This window comes from Cardiocondyla obscurior, linkage group LG10 (assembly GCF_019399895.1).
Source record: "Cardiocondyla obscurior isolate alpha-2009 linkage group LG10, Cobs3.1, whole genome shotgun sequence".
In the NCBI taxonomy this organism is placed as follows: Eukaryota; Metazoa; Arthropoda; class Insecta; order Hymenoptera; family Formicidae; genus Cardiocondyla; species Cardiocondyla obscurior.
Genome location: NC_091873.1, coordinates 4,425,679 through 4,444,392, shown reverse-complemented (window position 1 = coordinate 4,444,392; position 18,714 = coordinate 4,425,679). Strand labels below are relative to the sequence as shown.

At 44.7% G+C, this 18,714-nt stretch overlaps 3 protein-coding genes across 3 annotated transcripts; all 3 read left to right on the top strand.

Annotated features, from left to right (window-relative positions):
- Positions 1–7,554: 7,554 nt before the first annotated feature.
- LOC139106203 (uncharacterized) lies at positions 7,555–8,535 on the top strand. Its single transcript, XM_070662767.1, has one exon. The coding sequence runs from the start codon at positions 7,555–7,557 to the stop codon at positions 8,533–8,535; it is 981 nt and encodes a 326-aa protein (XP_070518868.1).
- A 3,617-nt stretch (positions 8,536–12,152) lies between these two features.
- Positions 12,153–13,652, top strand: LOC139106202 (uncharacterized). Its single transcript, XM_070662766.1, has one exon. It carries the CDS (start codon positions 12,153–12,155, stop codon positions 13,650–13,652), a length of 1,500 nt encoding a protein of 499 aa, XP_070518867.1.
- Positions 13,653–13,882: 230 nt separating this feature from the next.
- On the top strand, positions 13,883–17,194 carry LOC139106201 (uncharacterized). The gene has a single exon (XM_070662764.1). It carries the CDS (start codon positions 13,883–13,885, stop codon positions 17,192–17,194), a length of 3,312 nt encoding a protein of 1,103 aa, XP_070518865.1.
- The last annotated feature ends 1,520 nt before the right edge of the window (positions 17,195–18,714 follow it).

The window sequence follows — 18,714 nt, the reverse complement described above, 5'->3', positions numbered from 1 at the left end:
TCCTTGAGTAAACGGTTGCGATAAGCCGCCAAATCCTGGTGACTATCAGTGACTCGGAACTCAAAGGAGGTTTCAAGCGATTGTGAATCTGAGAGAGGGTTCAGATGGACAGACGGATAGATCCGAGGGAAAGAATGCGGTGAGTTGCCTTTATACATTTATCTCCTTAATATTCATAACTTAAATATTAAATTAAAAATCCTATTTTAGTAGAATCAAGGAACAATCGTACAATTAAGAAAAGCCGGGCGCGCCGCTATAAGAAGATCAGAAATTTGCGCGAACTTGTGCGAAGTTTTTTTGTACAATTCTTGTTCGCGGCGGCGCCAGAGGAGGTTACAGTTGATCCTCCCCCCAGAAGAACCGACCGGCCGTGATCCCCGCTACCACCTGTCCCGCCAAATTCTCCCGCCAGAGAAGAAGTTAATTATGAAGAGACAGAACATGTTTTCCACCGCGTCTCACCCTCAATTAATAGATCGCCAAACTCAACACCAGCTAATTCGGAGCAATTCCGTTCTGTCTCCCCATCCCTTTCTCCGGTCCCGTTCGATAACCCCGACGATTTTTTTCCTGGAGCTGCTTCCAGAGCATGCTCCCCCTCGTTTCATTTCCTATCGCCATTTCCTGGGAAAACCGAGAAGGACGGATTTCAGGCTGAGGACGAATCCGTCTCTTGGCCGAAACCGGACCACCCGGAACCTTCCCCTTCTCCCGTTCCAAGCGTTGAGTTCCTCGAGGAGCCACAGGAACCTAGAGGGATCGTCGATTCTCTCCTGGAGCTCCTCCGCAGGAATTGCCTTGAATGGACGGATCCTGTCCCGGAACAAACCTACACCGTAGGTCCGGACCATTTCCATTCTGAGGAAATCAGGAGACGAGCAAGCACCGCGTCTCCTGACGACCACTTTTTTATTTATTATCCCGGGGTGGAATTTCCCTTTCTAGCTCCAATTAGATTGGTCGACCAAGTATTCCTCCGTTCTTCTGTAAAAGTCGCAGAAATTATAAAAATTGACCTTGATTAAAATCAGACTCTCTCACGCACACACTTTTGTCTATATATTAACTCAGATATGCAACCTTTGGTCTATTTACGTACATATATATATATATATATATATATATATATATATATATATATATATATATATATTGTCACGATAACTCTTTTATTCTCTCCTCCCGGAGGAGAGAGTCGTGAGCAAAAAGGGACGACCGTGCATGGACGAAAAATCCGTGCACCGACGTGCCACGAGGGGTAGGGAGGGAGGAGGGGTCGCGGTACCTCGGCCGTATTCCGGCGCGGAACGGCGGAATCTTGCACGAACACGAATTTTGGGCGCCAGGCACGGGCCTCGCCGTGCCGATTTTTATCTCGGACTAGTTATCCGGTCCTCGACAATTCCTACCGAATTCGAATCGCCGTCACGCGCGGGGGCTAGCCCATTCGAACGGAGAGGGGCGGGGTATAGCACGCGGAATTCTCGGACAAACGGGAACGACGACACAAAATAAGACGTACGCAAACACGACCATAAACAGAGGATCCGTTTATTAGGTTCAACGGAACAAACAATTATATAAAAAAAATAACAAAAATTAGAATAAGCGCACGAGAGTGAAATCTTCTCGCGTCGGCCCTGGATGTTGTGATGCCGGCCACGCGTCTCCCCTGCACGCGACGTGCCTCCACGGGACTCCGCGGCACGAAAGAATTTACGCGAAAACTCGCCGGTCGTCAACGAAATCGCGGGGTTTCAGTTCCCGACCTCGGCCGCTGCCGAGGGCTCTCCGTGTGGACGCGGTGTACGACCACCTCTCAAATTATTACAATTGTTAGCGCAAATAAATCGGGTCTGTGTCTCCCGCGGGGTCCCGCCACCGGCCTTCAGACGCCCGTTGACGGCCACTCTCTAACGTTAACTCTAGCCTCACGACAACAGTCTACCAAAGAAAATTAACAGGCCCGCGTGCCCGTTCCCTGTGGCCGGGTATCGTCTGAAGCCGCGTCGGTCTCCCCGGGAGGCGGAGGGCTGTACAATATAACAATTCCGCAGTGCGGGTGGAGGATCTCACCGAAATGTGCGTCCCGGCTCCTGCGTCGTCCTCGCTCTCTCGCTCCTCTCGTCTCCCCGATCTCGATCTCGCTTCCGTTCGCTCGCTTCTATCACTAGTGCCCTAACGCCTATTCTACCGCCCGCCTTGGTCGCCAGTCCGCACGGAAGAGAGCGAGGACCGCGCGAATTTTCGGCACGAGGCCCGGCGCATCCCCACTCTCGCGCTTCGCGGATTTTTCCGCGCTACGTTGCCGATTTCCCGCGCAAGCCGCTGCCCCCACAGAGCCCTATCGGCACTAGCCGGTTGGCGCGGGTTTCGGATCGTCCGTTGTCGCAACAACTCTTCCGCAGGCGGTTTTCGGCGTGGAAAGGTGCAGGCGACAAGCCTCCTCCACGGTTCTCGGGATGGGTGGCCTCCCATCCTGGGCCCGTATCCGGTCACCCCTTTCTTCCGGAAGTCGGCGCCCCTGCCTATGGCCCGCTCCTCTCGGCGAGGATAGTCGACATCTCGGCAACATACGGTAATAACATGATCCAAAAATCGCGATCATTACTCTCGGTTTCAACACCAATCAAAAAGAAAACCCCTGGGGGGGCTTCCGCGACCCCTCCCCGCTCTCGTCTCTCCCGCGACTTCCTTAGCGCCACTGCGCTTTTGTGACGGCCGCGGGGAGCTGCACCGAAGCAGCTAAAGCCGCCACGTCACAATATATATATATATATATATACATTTATAGAATAACCAGTTTTGTTCAATTGCGATGTAATTAAAGAGATCTTCTTGTTATTTTTGTGTTGTAAGAATTCTCTCTCTCTCCCTCTCCTTCTCCCTCTCCCTCTCCTCTCCCTCTCCCTCTCCCTCTCCTCTCCCTCCCTCTCTCTCTCTCTCTCTCTCTCTCTCTCTCTCTCTCTCTCTCTCTCTCTCTCTCTCTTTCTCTCTCACTCTCTCTCTCTCCACTCCGCTCCACTAGCAATTATCTCACTATTACTTTCAGTCATCTTCCTTTTTCTCCCCTTGCTCGTATAGCATTCCTTTCTTATTAGTACTACCTATTACTCTCTCCTTTATCCATCTTCAGAACTCGCATATACAACAAATATATACAACGTCATGCTCAATCGCAATTTATCCGCCCTTTCTCCTATTGCCGGCCTTCTGTCTCCCTCTCTTCTCGGACCTCCGCTTCCGAAGCACTCTCGTCTTTCCGTATTTTTTTTCGTTCCATAGTTATAAATTCCTTCCCTTCATGATTATTTATTCCTCCACATACACTCTCTCACACATTATATTTACTTTTTATTTTCTTTTCCACGTTTACCTCCATTCCATTCATCTCCATTCATTTTTTCACCACCACCTCCATCTCTTTCCTAATTTCTTGTAGTTTTCTTTTCCTCACTCTCTTTTTTCAATATTTTTCTTCTCAGTCTCACCATCTACTATCCGCACCCCAGTTTCCACACTCCTCCCACACGTGCTTTCACGTGTTCACACCTCTTCCACAATCCTACACAATTTTCCTTTTCTTCTTCTCCCAATACTTGTTACTCCTCATCTTCTCCTCTAACTTAAATTGAGCCTGTCTTATTCTTTTTCTCTCACTCCATTCTTCCTGTAAATATTTTAGTACACCATGTCCCTTTATATCCTTATACCACACGTTGTACCTAAAATTCTTGATTCTTTCCTATCTTTCTCTTTTTGTACCTTTTTATCTTTTTTCTATAAATTTTGATACCAATTTCCTCCTTCTTCTGCCCAACTTCTTATTTCTCTTTTCTCCAGTAATTTTCTCCTCTCTTTACAAAATTCCATTCATTTGCTTTCCCATTTTGATATTGTCCGTCCTCGTCCTTCCTTTTATCTGATCTTTTCCATGCATCTTCTTACCACATTATTCTTTTTTTTTTCTCAACTTATTTTTCGAATCATCAAGCTCTTCTCCTCATTATCGTCCTTAATTTATCTTTTTGTTATTCTTTCCTGACCATGTATCTTGGCGTTCTTTTTCCCACCCCCAACATCCATTTCAAAAACCTTTCCTGTATCTCTTCCATTTTTGATCTCTCTTTTCAACAGAAAATTTCCACTCCATATCTCATCACGGTTTATACGAATCTATCGAAAAGCCACATCCTTTTCCCTCAATCACTTCCAAATTTTCTCTTTTCCAAGCTCTACACTCTTTTTATCTCCGCCGCTGCTTTCCTCGTCTTTTTTTTTACATGTCTCTCATATCTACCATTTTTCATCAACATATAGCCGAAATATCTTCTATACTTTCTTACCTTGGTGAAGAAGGCTGCACCCCTTTTTCTTTTCAACTCCACCATATCCTTTTCTCTTTTCTCCTTTTTTTTCTGCATCTTATCACCTTTGATTTACTTACATTCAATTCTAGTGACTTATTTTTCAAATATCCCTCCAATTTTACCATCATACTCCTCATATCATTCTCTTTCACCGCTATAATCACAATGTCATCCGCATATTTCAATAAATATATTTGTTACCCTTTAATCTTCACCCCCTAACTTTCTCTTTTTAATTCCTTTTTTAAATCAGATAACAAAATATTATAAAGCAAGGGACTCAGTGAATCTCTCTGTCTTACTCTTCTCTCCGTCTAAAACTCTTTTCTAACCTCTTCTTTTATCCTCACCCTGTATCTTGTTTCTCTCCATAGTTCCTCACACTTTCTTACCTCCCCCCTACTTATTCCTTTTTTTTTTTACATTCTCATAAAATCTCCGTATTAACTTCCTTCAAAAGCCGCCTTCAGATCTACAAAAAACAGTAATAGTTTCCTCCTTTTTTTATTAATTTGTCTGTTTATTAAGTAGTTCAATATATACATATTATCCATAGCCCCCATCGCTATCTTAAATCCCGTATGTTCTTCTGCTAATATTCTTTTTTTTCACCTCCTCCTCTATTCTTTCCGCTAATACCATTGCGTATACTAAGGTGTTATATTTATTTATTATTATTATACAATATAAGTATAATGTGGGGATAATTGTTATTCCTCTAAACTTTTTTACCTTGTTTTCCTTTTTTTTCTATTTAATCAGCGTCACAATTTCTTCCTCTCACTTCCTTATTCAGTTCTTTTTATGCCATAATCTATTACATGTTTTCCAAACACATTTTTCTGCTCTTCTCCCTCTATACTTCCACACCTTCTCTGATACTCCCCTTGAAGCCGCTTTTTCCTTCCATAACCTTTTCAGCACCCTTTGAATCTCTTTCCTATTTAATTCTTCCTCTCCTCCTTTCATAATCCTCCCTCTTGTCTCCTTGACTATTCTGTACTCCACCCTTCTCATTAAGTTTTTGAATTACTCTTTCCATACTCTCATTTCTATTTTCTCCTTTTCTCCTCCTCTTCTTTTTCTCTCTTTACCTAATAATTTCCATATTTCCCTTCCGTTTTTACCCTCTTTACTTCTTCCACCCATCTTTCCGCCTCCTCCCTTTTCTTTCTCTTGCATAGTTTGTGATACTTTTTTCATTTTCTTACTCTACCCTCCCCTTCCTATCCCTTCGCTCTTCCAAGCTTTTAGTGCCGTTTTCACTTTTTCTTTTCTGTATTCCCCATCCTATCATTCTCTATTTATTTTTTTTTTCTCCCGCTACTTCTTCTCCAATACCTTATTTATCTCTTTCCTTTTCCCATTCAATAATTTTTTCTTCCTTTCCTTACATTTTTTCCGATTTCTCTGAATTCCCTTTTGCCCTCCTCAGTCCATTCCCATTTTCATCTTCTTTTTCTTTTTCAATTTTCCCCCGTTACTCCAGTTATACTTACCACCGCCGGAAAATGATCCAAGTCAATCCAATTCTCAATCTCCATCTTTTTTATCTCTTTTCACATCTTATAATTATCTGTAATATAATCAATCACAGACGTTCTTCTCGGTCTTTCATCAGTTCATTCCCTTTTTTTTGTCCCTTGTAATCTCTCTATTTATAATGACACAGCCAGTTTTTTCGAAAATCTTAAACATTTTCATTCCCGTCTTATTTATTTTACCATCCTTGGATTTTATTTTTCCATCCTTCTCTTCCTATCCTTCGCATTCCAGGAGCCACGTGACCTTGCCGTTGGTGAGTGGGCTTAGCCGGAAGGACGGAGAGGATTGCGCCCGTCACCAACTAGCTTGATGACGGACGAGATTCCGTCGCCTGCTTTACGGCGAGTAAAAAAGCGAACGGGGCGTACTCTGCTGTATCGGCTTAGTCCGCCCAGAGTATGAATGATAAGGATCCACATAAACGGGCTCTCCTGTGAGTATGGGATTCTCCGCGAAGAGAGTAGGAATGAATGTGAAGACGTGGGGCGGGTTGTTTTCCTGGGGACCAAAGAGTGGCTCACCCAAGCCAAGGTGTTTGGACCATGCTGAGGGCAGATTGGCGCAGAGGGAACTGCTTCTTAAACGGTCACTCTTGGATACCGGGTGAAATCTAAGAGTTTGTGGCCATCTCTGGGCAACGCGGCTCTGCCCGGGTGATACCGCACTTCCGCGATATTCGTAGGACCAATATGGAATCTAACATAAAAAATTTAAATATCGACACCAACACTCTCCAGGGCGAGACTCCTAAAGAGAGAGAGCGACCAGAGGCAAACCTTGGAGCTAGGTTGAAACCCACAGGAGATCAACCCTGAATCAAAGTCAGGTTGAGCGGGGCCGCAAGGCGCGGAACCAGCAGCAGGGGCAAAGGGAGGGAGCAGCAAATGCCTTCTCTGGTCTAGCTGCAGCTGTCCAAGGGAAGAAGGGTGGTGGAGCCCGGCCTGGAACGGGAAAACAAACCAGGTTGGACCACATCACTTCTAGTCCCCTTGACTGCCGGAGCAAAAGACCCAATGTTAGCGACTCAGGGGTCGTATGCCCAGGCGGCCAAGAGTATTGTCAGGGCCTTCGTATTAAAGAGCTATCCTTACAAAAAATTGTGAGCCGAGGAGATCACATGGATCAGAAAAATGATCCACGAGAATATCTTCTAACTCCCAATGGAAACAAAGGCTCCGACCTTCTCCGGGTTGTGAGAGAGAAATGGAGCTTTTGTCTTTGCCTGCACTGACAGGGAGACCGAAGACTGGCTGAAAAGCCAGACCTCGGTCTTCAAGTTGAAAGTGGACCCTCTATGTGTACTGCCGGTGAAGGAAATTCCGAAGCGCTACCGACTGGTAGTGCACGTAGAGGAAACGGGGTTGTCTGCCCAGAAAGCCTTGAGGTTCCTGGACAGACAAAATAAAAATCTCGGGGACGAGAGGTGGCTTGTCGCCCGGGGGAGCGAGAAAAGGGATGAAACAAGCTCTTATTTCGCTTGCCTGGTGGGCGGGACATCACTGGAGACACTGAAAGCCTGCGGTTTGAGGCCCTTCTGCGGGACGGGTCGGGCGGCTGTAAAGCTGCTTGACAAGGACCGCAAGTAGGGTCCTGACAAAGAGGAAAAAACGGTTGGGGAGACTGGGCCAATTTAAAAATGGCCATGCTCAGCTTTTCAATAACCCAAATTAACTGGCATCACAGCAAAAGCGTCTCGGCGATCTTAACCAGGAGCATGGCTATAATGCAAACAAGAATAGCATTGATACAAGAGCCTTGGTTCATAAATAATGCTATAAAAGGTTTGGGAGGATGTGGTAAATTATATTATGCCCGCTCAAACACCAAGCCTATAACATGTATTTTGGTCAAAGGACTTAATGCAGTCTTAGTTTCACAGGCCAGCGACAGGGACCAAACGGTGATTTTAATCGGACCGTGCAACATCGACGATAGAACCAGGGAAATGTACATCAAGTCAGTCTATATGCCCTACAACTCCCAGAAGCCACCGCCGCAGGAAAGCGTAAGTAAACTGGTCGAATTGGCTAGGATCGAAAGATGCGCAGTACTCTTGGGGTGTGACGCAAACTTTTATTATCTAAGTTCGGGGAGCACGGACATCAATTTGTGGAGAGAAAACCTACATTTATTTATTGTCAACTCGGAGCTAATTATTCTCAACCGAGGTAATGATTTCACCTTCATGGACTTAAAAAGACATAAAGTTATTGACATAACGCTTTGCACAAAGGGTGTGCTAGGCTTGGTGAGGAACTCGAGGATCTTGAGTAAATCTTTAGGATCGGACTACCGAAGCATATGCAACACTCTGCAAGCAGAAACGGAAGCAACGTTGAGAAGAAACTCAAGACAGACTAGGTGGGAGGATTACAGGACGGAATTAATTGCCCAAGTAACCAGAATCCCAAACAGATTTAACATCAAAAATAATTTGGATGAAGCAGCACAGATCCTTGTGGAAGTAATAACCAAGGCTTATGAAAACAACTGCCCGGAGAGACTAAAGAGCGGTAAGACCAGAGTTCCATGGTGGAACCAGAAGCTAGGAAAGCTCAGGTCGACTGCGAGACGTCTCTTCAACAAGGCAAAAAGTACTGGACAAGCTGCCCACTGAGAGAACTTTAGACAAGCTGAAAGGGAATACAGCAAAGCTGTCACCAAAGCCAAGCGCAAAAGCTGGAGAGACTATGGCGAAAGTATCAAAGAAACAACAGAAGCCTCAAGACTGAGCAAAATCTTCACCATGAATAACAAGTCGCATTTGAGCTGTATAAAGCTACCGAATGGCAAATATACGGACAATGTGCAAAGCACACTAAAATACTTAATAGAAGTCTATTTTCCGAATTTTCAGCTGAGATAAACAAAAGCAGGTTGCGAAGAAAAAAATCCCACGAAAATCTAAAAGTTCAAGGAATAGTCACTAGCAGCCAAGATCGTGTATCCCAAAGGAGTAGAATGAGCGGTAAACTCATTCGGCACTTACAAAGCAGCAGGACCAGACGGTATATTCCCAGCCCTATTACAAAAAGAACTGGGGGTGCTGATGAGACCACTTACAAAAATACTCAGAGCTAGCATAGTTCTGAGACATGTTCCGAAAACATGGAAGGGAACCAAAGTAGTTTTCATACCCAAGCCAAGAAGAAACGGGCACATTATTGCCAAAGACTACAGACTCTTCAGCCTGACCTCCTTTGTGTTGAAAATACTAGACAGGCTGGTTGATGGGTATCTGAAAAGAGGGCCACTGATCCAACATCTGCTGACCCCCTGTTAATACGCCTACAGGGAGGGCAGGTCGACGGAAACGGCACTGCATTGACTAATGAGACGGATAGAAGGTCAGCTGGATTCCAAAGGTTACGCATCGGGGGTCATTTTGGACATCGAGGTAGCTTTTGATAGCATCTCATACAAGGTGATACAAGAAACACTGACCAAACACCGAATATAAGAGACACTGATTGACTGGACCCAAAGTATTCTTGCGAACAGAAAACTGAACGTCGAGCATAGGGGAGTCTCAGTCCAAGGAACATCCACAAAAGGATACTTGCAAGGAGGAGTGCTCTCTTCACTGCTGTAAAGCCTTGTGGTAGACGAACTGCTAAACAAATTGTAACACGGTAATTTCGGGGACGGAAAGCTCCTCGGGATCCGGGGTACGAGTTATAGTAACCGAGTCGCGATTAACGTAAAATAAAGTAATTTATTACACAAAACGAATCAAGGTATACAAAATAGCTGAATAAAATAAAAAAAATGGCATAAGAGCTTAAAGATAATACGAGACGCAACGAACAGTAGTGTGTGGAGAACGAGACCGCCCAACGGGTCCGTTTCTCCGCTAATCCTAAATTATGTACAGGCGAGTGGCCGACCAAACCGACCCGGCGAGCCGTATCCCTAAGTGCAGAGTACGAAGTCGGTGGGCCGAGTTGATCGGACAGAGTGTCGCGAACGCGGAGGTTCGGCGCGGTGTACAAGCGCGGCCGTCCTAGCCGTGTCGATCGGACAGAGTATTGCGAACGCGGATATTCGGCACGGTGTACAAGCGCGGCCGTCCAGGCCGTGTCGATCGGACAGAGTATCGCGAACGTGGATATTCGGCGCGGTGTTCAAGCGCGACTGTCTAGGCCGGGTCGATCGGACAGAGTGTCGCGAACGCGGATATTCGGCGCAGCGTGCAATTCTCCCACGAAGCCGGATGTCGGAGTAGAAAACGGTCGGAAGGGAATCCGGGAGCGCCCGAGTCTGGGAGGCAACGGTGGCGAGGAAAGCCGGGAGCGCCCGGTCGAAGGAAGGCTCGGGAGCGCCCGAGTCTCGGAGGTATCGTTGTCGAGGACGGCCGGGAGCGCCCGGTCGAAGGAAGGCTCGGGAGCACCCGAGTCTCGGAGGCAACGGTGTCGGAGGCCGGGAGAGCCCGGTGAAGGAAAACTTGGGAGCGCCCAAGTCCTGGAGGATCGGTTGCTGGAGTGCTCTCCAGCGCGGAAAAGATGCCTCGTTTGCGTCTGAGGCGGTTTATATACCCGAGGGCCTGAGAGTGGGGAATACCCCACTCCCGAGCGGTCTGTGGCGGTGCGCGGTGTGGGCGGTTGGGCGGCCCATGTTACCCGTTACGGTGGTCCGCGCTACGCGCCGCGGGCGGTTGGTCGGCCCGCGTAAATTAAAACTAATGGACGGGACCGCGTGAAGTCCGGGGCGAACGGTAGTGGTCGCGGCGCGGGGTCTGAATGTCAAGGTTCGTGGCCTTTGGCCACAAAATTAGAAGCAGCGGGAGTCCTTATGTATGGTTATGTAGATGACAGCCATCATAACAAGAGATATTTTTACCGATCCTTGGAGAGCTCATAGGCAGAGCACTCAAGATCACACAGAACTGGTGTCAGGCTAAGAGACTAACAGTTAATCCCAAGATGACCTTAGTCATAATATTCACCAGAAAATACAAACCGAAACTTATCAGGCTTCTAAAACTATGGAAGAAGGAATTGAACTATGTAACCTTAGTAAGATATCTAGGGCTTCTATTGGATATAAAGCTGAACTGGAAACTCCTTCTGGAGGATAAGAGAAAGAAATTCTACACGGTTTTCTGGGCCTGTAAAAGAGCACTAGGAAAAACCTCGGGCTTAAAGCCGAGAGTGGCACTGTAGCTGTACAGGGTTGTGCTCTTACCCAAGCTTACATTTGCAGCAGTGCTCTGGTGGCCCAGAGTGGGAAGGATGAAGACGAAGAACCTACTGAAGAGTTTACAGAGAAGTTACCTGAGAACTGCAATAGGGACTCAAAAAACGACACCCACGGCGGTACTACAAGTGGCGCTGTGTACTTACACTCTGAACCAGCTAAGTATTCACAACGCTAGAAAGACGGCATACAGATTACACTGTCAGGGGGAGTGGAGGGATACTGGGATCGGCCACACGGCGCTCGGTTTCCTGAACAGCCCTCCTTTCACGTACAAACAAAACAGAATCCCCAGGAAATACCAGGAAGGGAGAACACTAGAGGTACTCATACTTTCCAGAGACCAATAGTGGAAAGCAAACTTCCTGAACGGAATGGGACCTGACGTATGGTTTACAGATGGCTCGGGAAAGGATAACCGTTACGAGGCAGGTATTTATAAATTCACGAAGAAGCATAAATCTAGTGTTAAGAAAAAGGAGAATATCAAGAAATGTAATGCGATGCTTGTGCGTTGAAAGGTTTCATGCGCTTAGAAACTTTGCTTCTTCCTTTGTTACTGATTAGTATAAGAAATTTATAACTGAATATCCGGTCACGTAGACCGACTGATAAGTCTCATCTTCAGAGAACTTGGGCCATCCCGTAATATTATGCGCTTGTCCTTACGAACAAAGGTAGGGCAAGCAGAGATTGCAAGCCTTCACGCCGACGAGTTAGTTGCCTTCCAATTCTCAATGCGAATAGCTCGTGCTGCTTAGCAAATAATATAACTGTGCGTTTTATACGTAAACTGCCATTGAAAAGGTTTGCTTGCGCGTCGCAGAACCGGCAAACCATTTATATCGAACTAACTTTCTATATCTCCATTATTCTTATTTTATTTTTTTTTTTTGTATATTTTTATTCAATTAATAAATCGCATTTTTCTTTACCATAAAAAAATTGTTAAGTGTTTTGGAAACTCAAACATTTTTTGGTCCTTCGAGCCGGATAGTGTAAATCAGTGCGAAATTTATACTGTTCAAATTTGTTACAATGAGTCAGAATCACGATACGTTAATTAACAACCAGCAGGAATTGCACGGCCGTATTGCAAGAGCTGTAGACAATTTGCGTAAGCTGGGATCAGCAAAGATAACCAGCAGTGCGATAGAAATTCGAATCAATCAACTGGATACCAATTGGGCGAAATTCGAAAAGGCTCATGATCAATTAAGAGAAGAATATTGGGAACAAGTGAAAACCCATGCCTATATTACTAAAGATTATTATGCAATCGTGGAAGAGGTTTATTACAATCAGCGGGCTACTTTGAAAGAAATGATGCTAACATTGTCGCCCTCAGCAGGATCATCAAAGACACCGGAATCTCCGCGCAGTTCGGAGCCGCTTCGAAGCCAACTACCAAGATTGCAATTGCCTACTTTCTCGGGACGCTTTGAGGATTGGCCAAATTTTAAAGATCTTTTCCAGTCAATGGTGGGAGCTGACAGTTCATTGCAAGAAATACAGAAGTTCCATTACTTAAGGAGCAGTCTTAAGGGGGAAGCGGAACAATTAACACGAAACATTCCGACGACCGCAAAAAATTACGAACGAGTGTGGACCATGCTTCAGGAACATTACGAAAATAAGCGTTTGCTTGTGCGTTCCGTGCTTACCTCCTTTTCAAATTTGCCGAAAATGAAAGGAGAGAGTGCATTTGAATTGCGAAAGATTTTTAATGGAATGCTGCAGACCGTTGCTGCATTAGAAGGAATCCAGAGACCTGTAGCAGAAAATGATTTATTTGTGCATCGAATAATTGAGCTTTTCGATTCTTATACACGAAAGGAATGGGAATCGGTTATTGGAAATACCACAGATCCTCCATGCTATGAGGAATTGAGACTGTTTATGGAAAACCGTCTCCGAACTTTGGAAGCGATCCAGCCGACGGGACGTGATTTATCGTCTAAAACTACATCTGGATTTCGGGCTACGCGAGCACTTGTTTCTAACCCAGCTCCGTTACAAAGCGGAGGTAAGCCGAACACGTGTTTTTTGTGCCACGGACAACATTATATTCTGGGTTGCCCGGAATTTAAAAGAAAGGAGCCTAATGCGCGTAAAGAATTCGCGATAGAGCATCGCTTGTGCTTCAACTGCTTCGGAAATCATCGAAACGATCTGTGTCCTTCTACCAGAACCTGCTACCATTGCAAAGACAGACATCATACAACCATCCATGAGGCCTGTTCAACCGGGAGTATGCGAACCAGAGTCAATGCCTCCGCCGCAGAGCATCGTACCACCGGACCCAGAGCCATCGAGCATCGAGCCTCAGAGGAGTTCAACGCATCCAGCAGCAGGAACATCAACACCGGGACGGCGCCGCCGAAATACTCGGAAGCAGCCGAAAAATCAGCCGGAACCAGCACGGAAGGAGCAGTGGCTCTCCACTTGCGTAATATCATAGAGCGGAAACGAGTTTTGCTTGCGACTGCCAGGGTCTTCGTTACAAATTTGGTAAAAAACACACCGTGCGTGCGCTAATTGATCCGGGTTCGGAAGTCTCGCTTGCTTCTGAATCTTTAATGCAAAAATTAAAACTTCCGCGGTTTTCGGATTCAACGCCTATTTTTGGAATTGGTGGAATAATAAATATGCATGCTTGTGGTAAAGTAATATTTAAAATAGAATCCGGAACAAAGACTCCGTTTTCATTACAAATTACAGCATTAATTTTGTCTCGACTCACCGCCTCAGGGGTTAGTTTAGAAAATATGTACAATGAATGGCAGCATTTAAGCGGATTGGAACTAGCAGATCCAGATTTTCGAGCTTCTTTTAATATTGAATTGATCTTAGGTGCGGAAGTATATGCTATTATTTTAGAAGAAGGAATTCGTAAAGGAAATAGAAACGCTCCGATTGCCATAAAAACCGCGTTGGGATGGGTACTTTCCGGAACGGCGGGCGGAGAATCAACAGGCAAGGGTGTATCCGTGCATAAATGCACCACGGGAATAGATTTGTCCGATTTAGTTAAGCAATTTTGGCAGCAGGAGGAAATAAAATTGTCACTTCCGGCCTTAACTGCAGAAGAGATTGAGTGCGAAAAACATTTTGTAGAAACTCATCGCCGTGATGAGACAGGACGTTATATAATTCGATTGCCGTTTTTGAACAAGGACGCGATTCCAAATTTTAAAAACTCTCGATCAATAGCTGTTAAAATGCTTCAAGCTCTGGAAAAACGATTAAGCAAACAACCACAGATTCGTAAATTATATAATGAATTTATGACAGAATATCAACAACTTGAGCATATGACTAAAGTAACTTCACCCGCGCCGACGGATGAAATGTGCTGCTATTTGCCACATCATTGCGTAATCAAGTCAGCCGAGGAAAAAACTAAGATACGCGTAGTTTTTAACGGATCAGCCCGGATGGCACAAAATATAAGTTTAAATCAAGTTTTGCTGACGGGTAAAAATTTGCTGCCAGAATTGCCTGCTATAATAACCAATTGGCGCCGACATCGATTTGCGATAGTAGCGGATATAGAAAAAATGTACAGACAAATTTTGGTTGACGACGCGGACAAAAGAATGCAGCGTATTGTCTGGCGTTATGACCCTGCTGAGAATGTAAACGACTATCAGTTAAATACTTTAACTTATGGCCTTGCTTGTGCACCATTTGTAGCTCTGCGAGTATTGCAACAACTCGCAGAGGATGAAAAAGAAAAATATCCTATAGGCGCTTCCGTGTTGCAATCGGAAACTTATATGGACGATATTCTTACCGGAGCGAGTTCCGTAAAAGAAATACGCGCTTTAATAAAAGATCTAGTTGCGATTTGCATGGCGGGCGGCTTCCCGTTGAAAAAATGGGCTGCTAGCTCGAAATTAATAGAGGATATAATTCCCAAAACGGAACATCAAAACCAGCCTGTCGTTTGGCAATCCGTTGAGGGACACCCGATTTTAGGAATGCAATGGAACCCTAGAACAGATACGTTTGCTTTTCATATCCATATAATTGCAGAAAAAGTATACTCGAAAAGAAAGATTCTATCAGAAGTTGCGCAACTGTTTGATCCGCTTGGGTGGCTAGCGCCGGTTATCATTCGCGCGAAAATTTTTATTCAAACATTATGGCTAAAAAGTTTAGATTGGGATGAGCCTCTGCCAAAAGAGGAGCAAGAATTTTGGTTAAAATTTCAAGCAGAACTTCCTGAACTGCAGAAAATTGCCTTGCCCCGCTGGATAAATAGTCTTGCTTCAAATTACAGTATAGAAATCCACGGGTTTTCAGATGCTTCCGAGAGAGCCATTGCTGCAGTTGTTTACTTACGAGTAACGTGGACTAGTCCGGACGAATGCGACGACTTTCACTTTTCTAAAATTTCGCTTTTGCAATCAAAAACTAAAGTTGCTCCTTTAAAAACTATTTCTTTACCGCGATTAGAATTAAATGCCGCCGCTCTATTAGTGCGTTTAGTAAATAAAATAAAACTTGCTGCAAAATTTAAAATTAATAGAGTCTATTTATGGTCCGATTCTACGGTTACTTTGGCCTGGATTCGGGGTCATTCTTCGCGTTGGTCAACATATGTAGCCAATAGAGTAACTGAGATACAAGAAACATTACCTGATGCTCAGTGGAAACACGTGTCCGGTAACGAAAACCCGGCCGATTGTGCGTCGCGAGGAATTTCTCCATCGGAATTAGCAGGCCACCCGCTGTGGTGGACCGGGCCAGCTTGGTTATCACAATACGATGAATTAAATGCGAGATTATTTCATCAAGAAATTCCTCGAACGCGTGAGGAGGAACGACCTGCTAGGGTACATATAGTTGAAAGCAAAAAACAGGAAAATGAAATGCTATTGCAATTTTCTTCGCTAACACGATTATTGCATATTACTGCTTGGTGCCGTCGCTGGCCCGCAAAATCACGAAAACGTAGAAATCAAGATCAAGATCTCGAACTAAGCGAACTTGAGGATGCAAAAAATCTTTGGATTAAGCATTCGCAAGATATATCTTTTTTCAAAGAAATTAAGGCTATTAAAAATAAACAGACATTATTGCGACAAAGTGCGTTATATAAATTAAATCCGTTTCTTGACAAAAATGAGATACTTCGAGTAGGTGGCCGATTGCAACACTCGTCTATTAATTACAATCAAAAGCATCCGATCATTCTCAGTAAGGATTCATATTTTGCGAAATTAGTAATTGATAAGTGCCATCGTATGACACTGCACGGCGGGGTGCAGTTAACCTTAGCTACAATAAGACAAAGATATTGGATCCTAGGCGGACGCCAAATTGTTAAATCATTCATACACAAATGCGCCAAATGTATACGTTGGAAAGGAACAGCATGTTTCCCGCTTATGGGAAATTTGCCTCATGCAAGAACTTCTCCGTTACCACCGTTCTTTAATACAGGTCTAGATTATGCTGGACCAATTATGATGCGAACCTCAAAGGGCAGAGGCCAAAGAGCCTATAAAGGTTTTATTGCCATTTTCGTTTGTTTTTCTACCAGAGCCGTTCACATAGAAGCCGTTTCAGATTATACAACTGAAGCGTTTCTAGCGGCTTTCAGGCGATTCACTTCTAGACGCGGGTTATGTGCCCATCCTTATAGTGATCGCGGCACAAATTTTATAGGGGCAGATGCGCAACTTAGAAATTTTATAAAACAAATAACACATGACTCATTGATTAAAAATAATCTAACCAATAAAGGGGTGCTTTGGCATTTCAATCCCCCCAGTGCTCCCCACTTTGGGGGCCTCTGGGAAGCCGCGGTAAAATCTGCAAAATTTCATATTCACCGGGAAATCGGTAAAGCAACACTGACGTATGAAGAATTAGCAACTTTCTTGACGCAGGTAGAAGCATGCTTAAATTCGAGACCCTTGCTCCCTATCACCGATGACCCCGAAGATTTTGAGGCACTTACGCCGAGTCATTTCTTAATAGGGCAACCTTTAAATGCTATACCCGAACCTTCATTACAAGAAATACCTGAGAATCGGCTAAAACAATGGCAACTCATTCAGAAAATGTGAGACCACTTTTGGCAACGATGGTCCAATGAATATATTCCGACGCTTAATGTAAGAAATAAATGGTCTGTTGCGATAAAAAATTTAAAAATTAATACTCTATGTTTAATTCGTGGAGAAGGCACTGCACCTTCGAAGTGGCCCCTTAGACGTATTATTGCTATTCATCCTGGAACCGACGGTCAAGTTCGCGTGGTAACCGTTAAAACTGCAACATCTACTTATACGCGACCCGTGGTTAAAATCGTCTCATTGTTTGCTGAGGATGAAATAAATCATGTTTCTGATGCGATCGAAACATGAATATGCTAGCGTAAGCGAATGTTCGTTTACAGCGAGAACGAGGCGGGCGGAATGTTAAGAAAAAGGAGAATATCAAGAAATGTAATGCGATGCTTGTGCGTTGAAAGGTTTCATGCGCTTAGAAACTTTGCTTCTTCCTTTGTTACTGATTAGTATAAGAAATTTATAACTGAATATCCGGTCACGTAGACCGACTGATAAGTCTCATCTTCAGAGAACTTGGGCCATCCCGTAATATTATGCGCTTGTCCTTACGAACAAAGGTAGGGCAAGCAGAGATTGCAAGCCTTCACGCCGACGAGTTAGTTGCCTTCCAATTCTCAATGCGAATAGCTCGTGCTGCTTAGCAAATAATATAACTGTGCGTTTTATACGTAAACTGCCATTGAAAAGGTTTGCTTGCGCGTCGCAGAACCGGCAAACCATTTATATCGAACTAACTTTCTATATCTCCATTATTCTTATTTTATTTTTTTTTTTTTGTATATTTTTATTCAATTAATAAATCGCATTTTTCTTTACCATAAAAAAATTGTGAAGTGTTTTTGGAAACTCAAACATCTAGCCTGCCTCTTGAAGAGTACGCCACGGTTTTTCTAGCCGAGGTTACAACAATCGTCGAGTGTGCGAGAATACAGATTGCTGACCAAACAAACAGCAAAAAAATATATATCTGCTCTGATAGCAGAGCAGCAACCAACGCTCTAGCAAAGCAAAACACGGAATCAATGACGGTCTGGAGCTGTATGAGGGCAATAAATAAGCTGGGGGGGAGACCAACAAAATAACACTAGTATGGTTTCCTGGACACTAGGGTATACATGGCAATGAGGTGGCTGACGGTCTTGCCATTCAAGAGACTTTAATAGATTGTGCAGGGCGAGAATTGTACAGTGACCGGCAATAATGGTCTGTCGCACTGCGGCGACGGCGGCTCCCGCGCGTGAGGTGGGGTAGTGTGCGTGAGGCCTCACCGCGGATCGCGTACGTGAGGCGCGGGACGCCGAAAAGAGCAAGAGGACGGGGAAAAATTTAGTGGGAGGCGTTCTCATGCTCTATCCCGCTCGCGACCCGTGCGTGTAAGGGAGAAAGCATGAGTGAACGCTAAGAAATTATTATAGGCACACCTTCGCTCTCTCGCTTGCACACGTTCGTGTTTATACGGGTGGACAAGGAAAGAAGTATATCGCAAAAGTACGCTATTAATTCTAGCGTATACT

Excerpts from the sequence above, each read along its gene's own strand:
- LOC139106203 (XM_070662767.1), top strand. The coding sequence starts at position 7,555 with ATGGCCATGCTCAGCTTTTCAATAACCCAAATTAACTGGCATCACAGC.
- LOC139106202 (XM_070662766.1), top strand. The coding sequence starts at position 12,153 with ATGAGTCAGAATCACGATACGTTAATTAACAACCAGCAGGAATTGCAC.
- LOC139106201 (XM_070662764.1), top strand. The coding sequence starts at position 13,883 with ATGTACAATGAATGGCAGCATTTAAGCGGATTGGAACTAGCAGATCCA.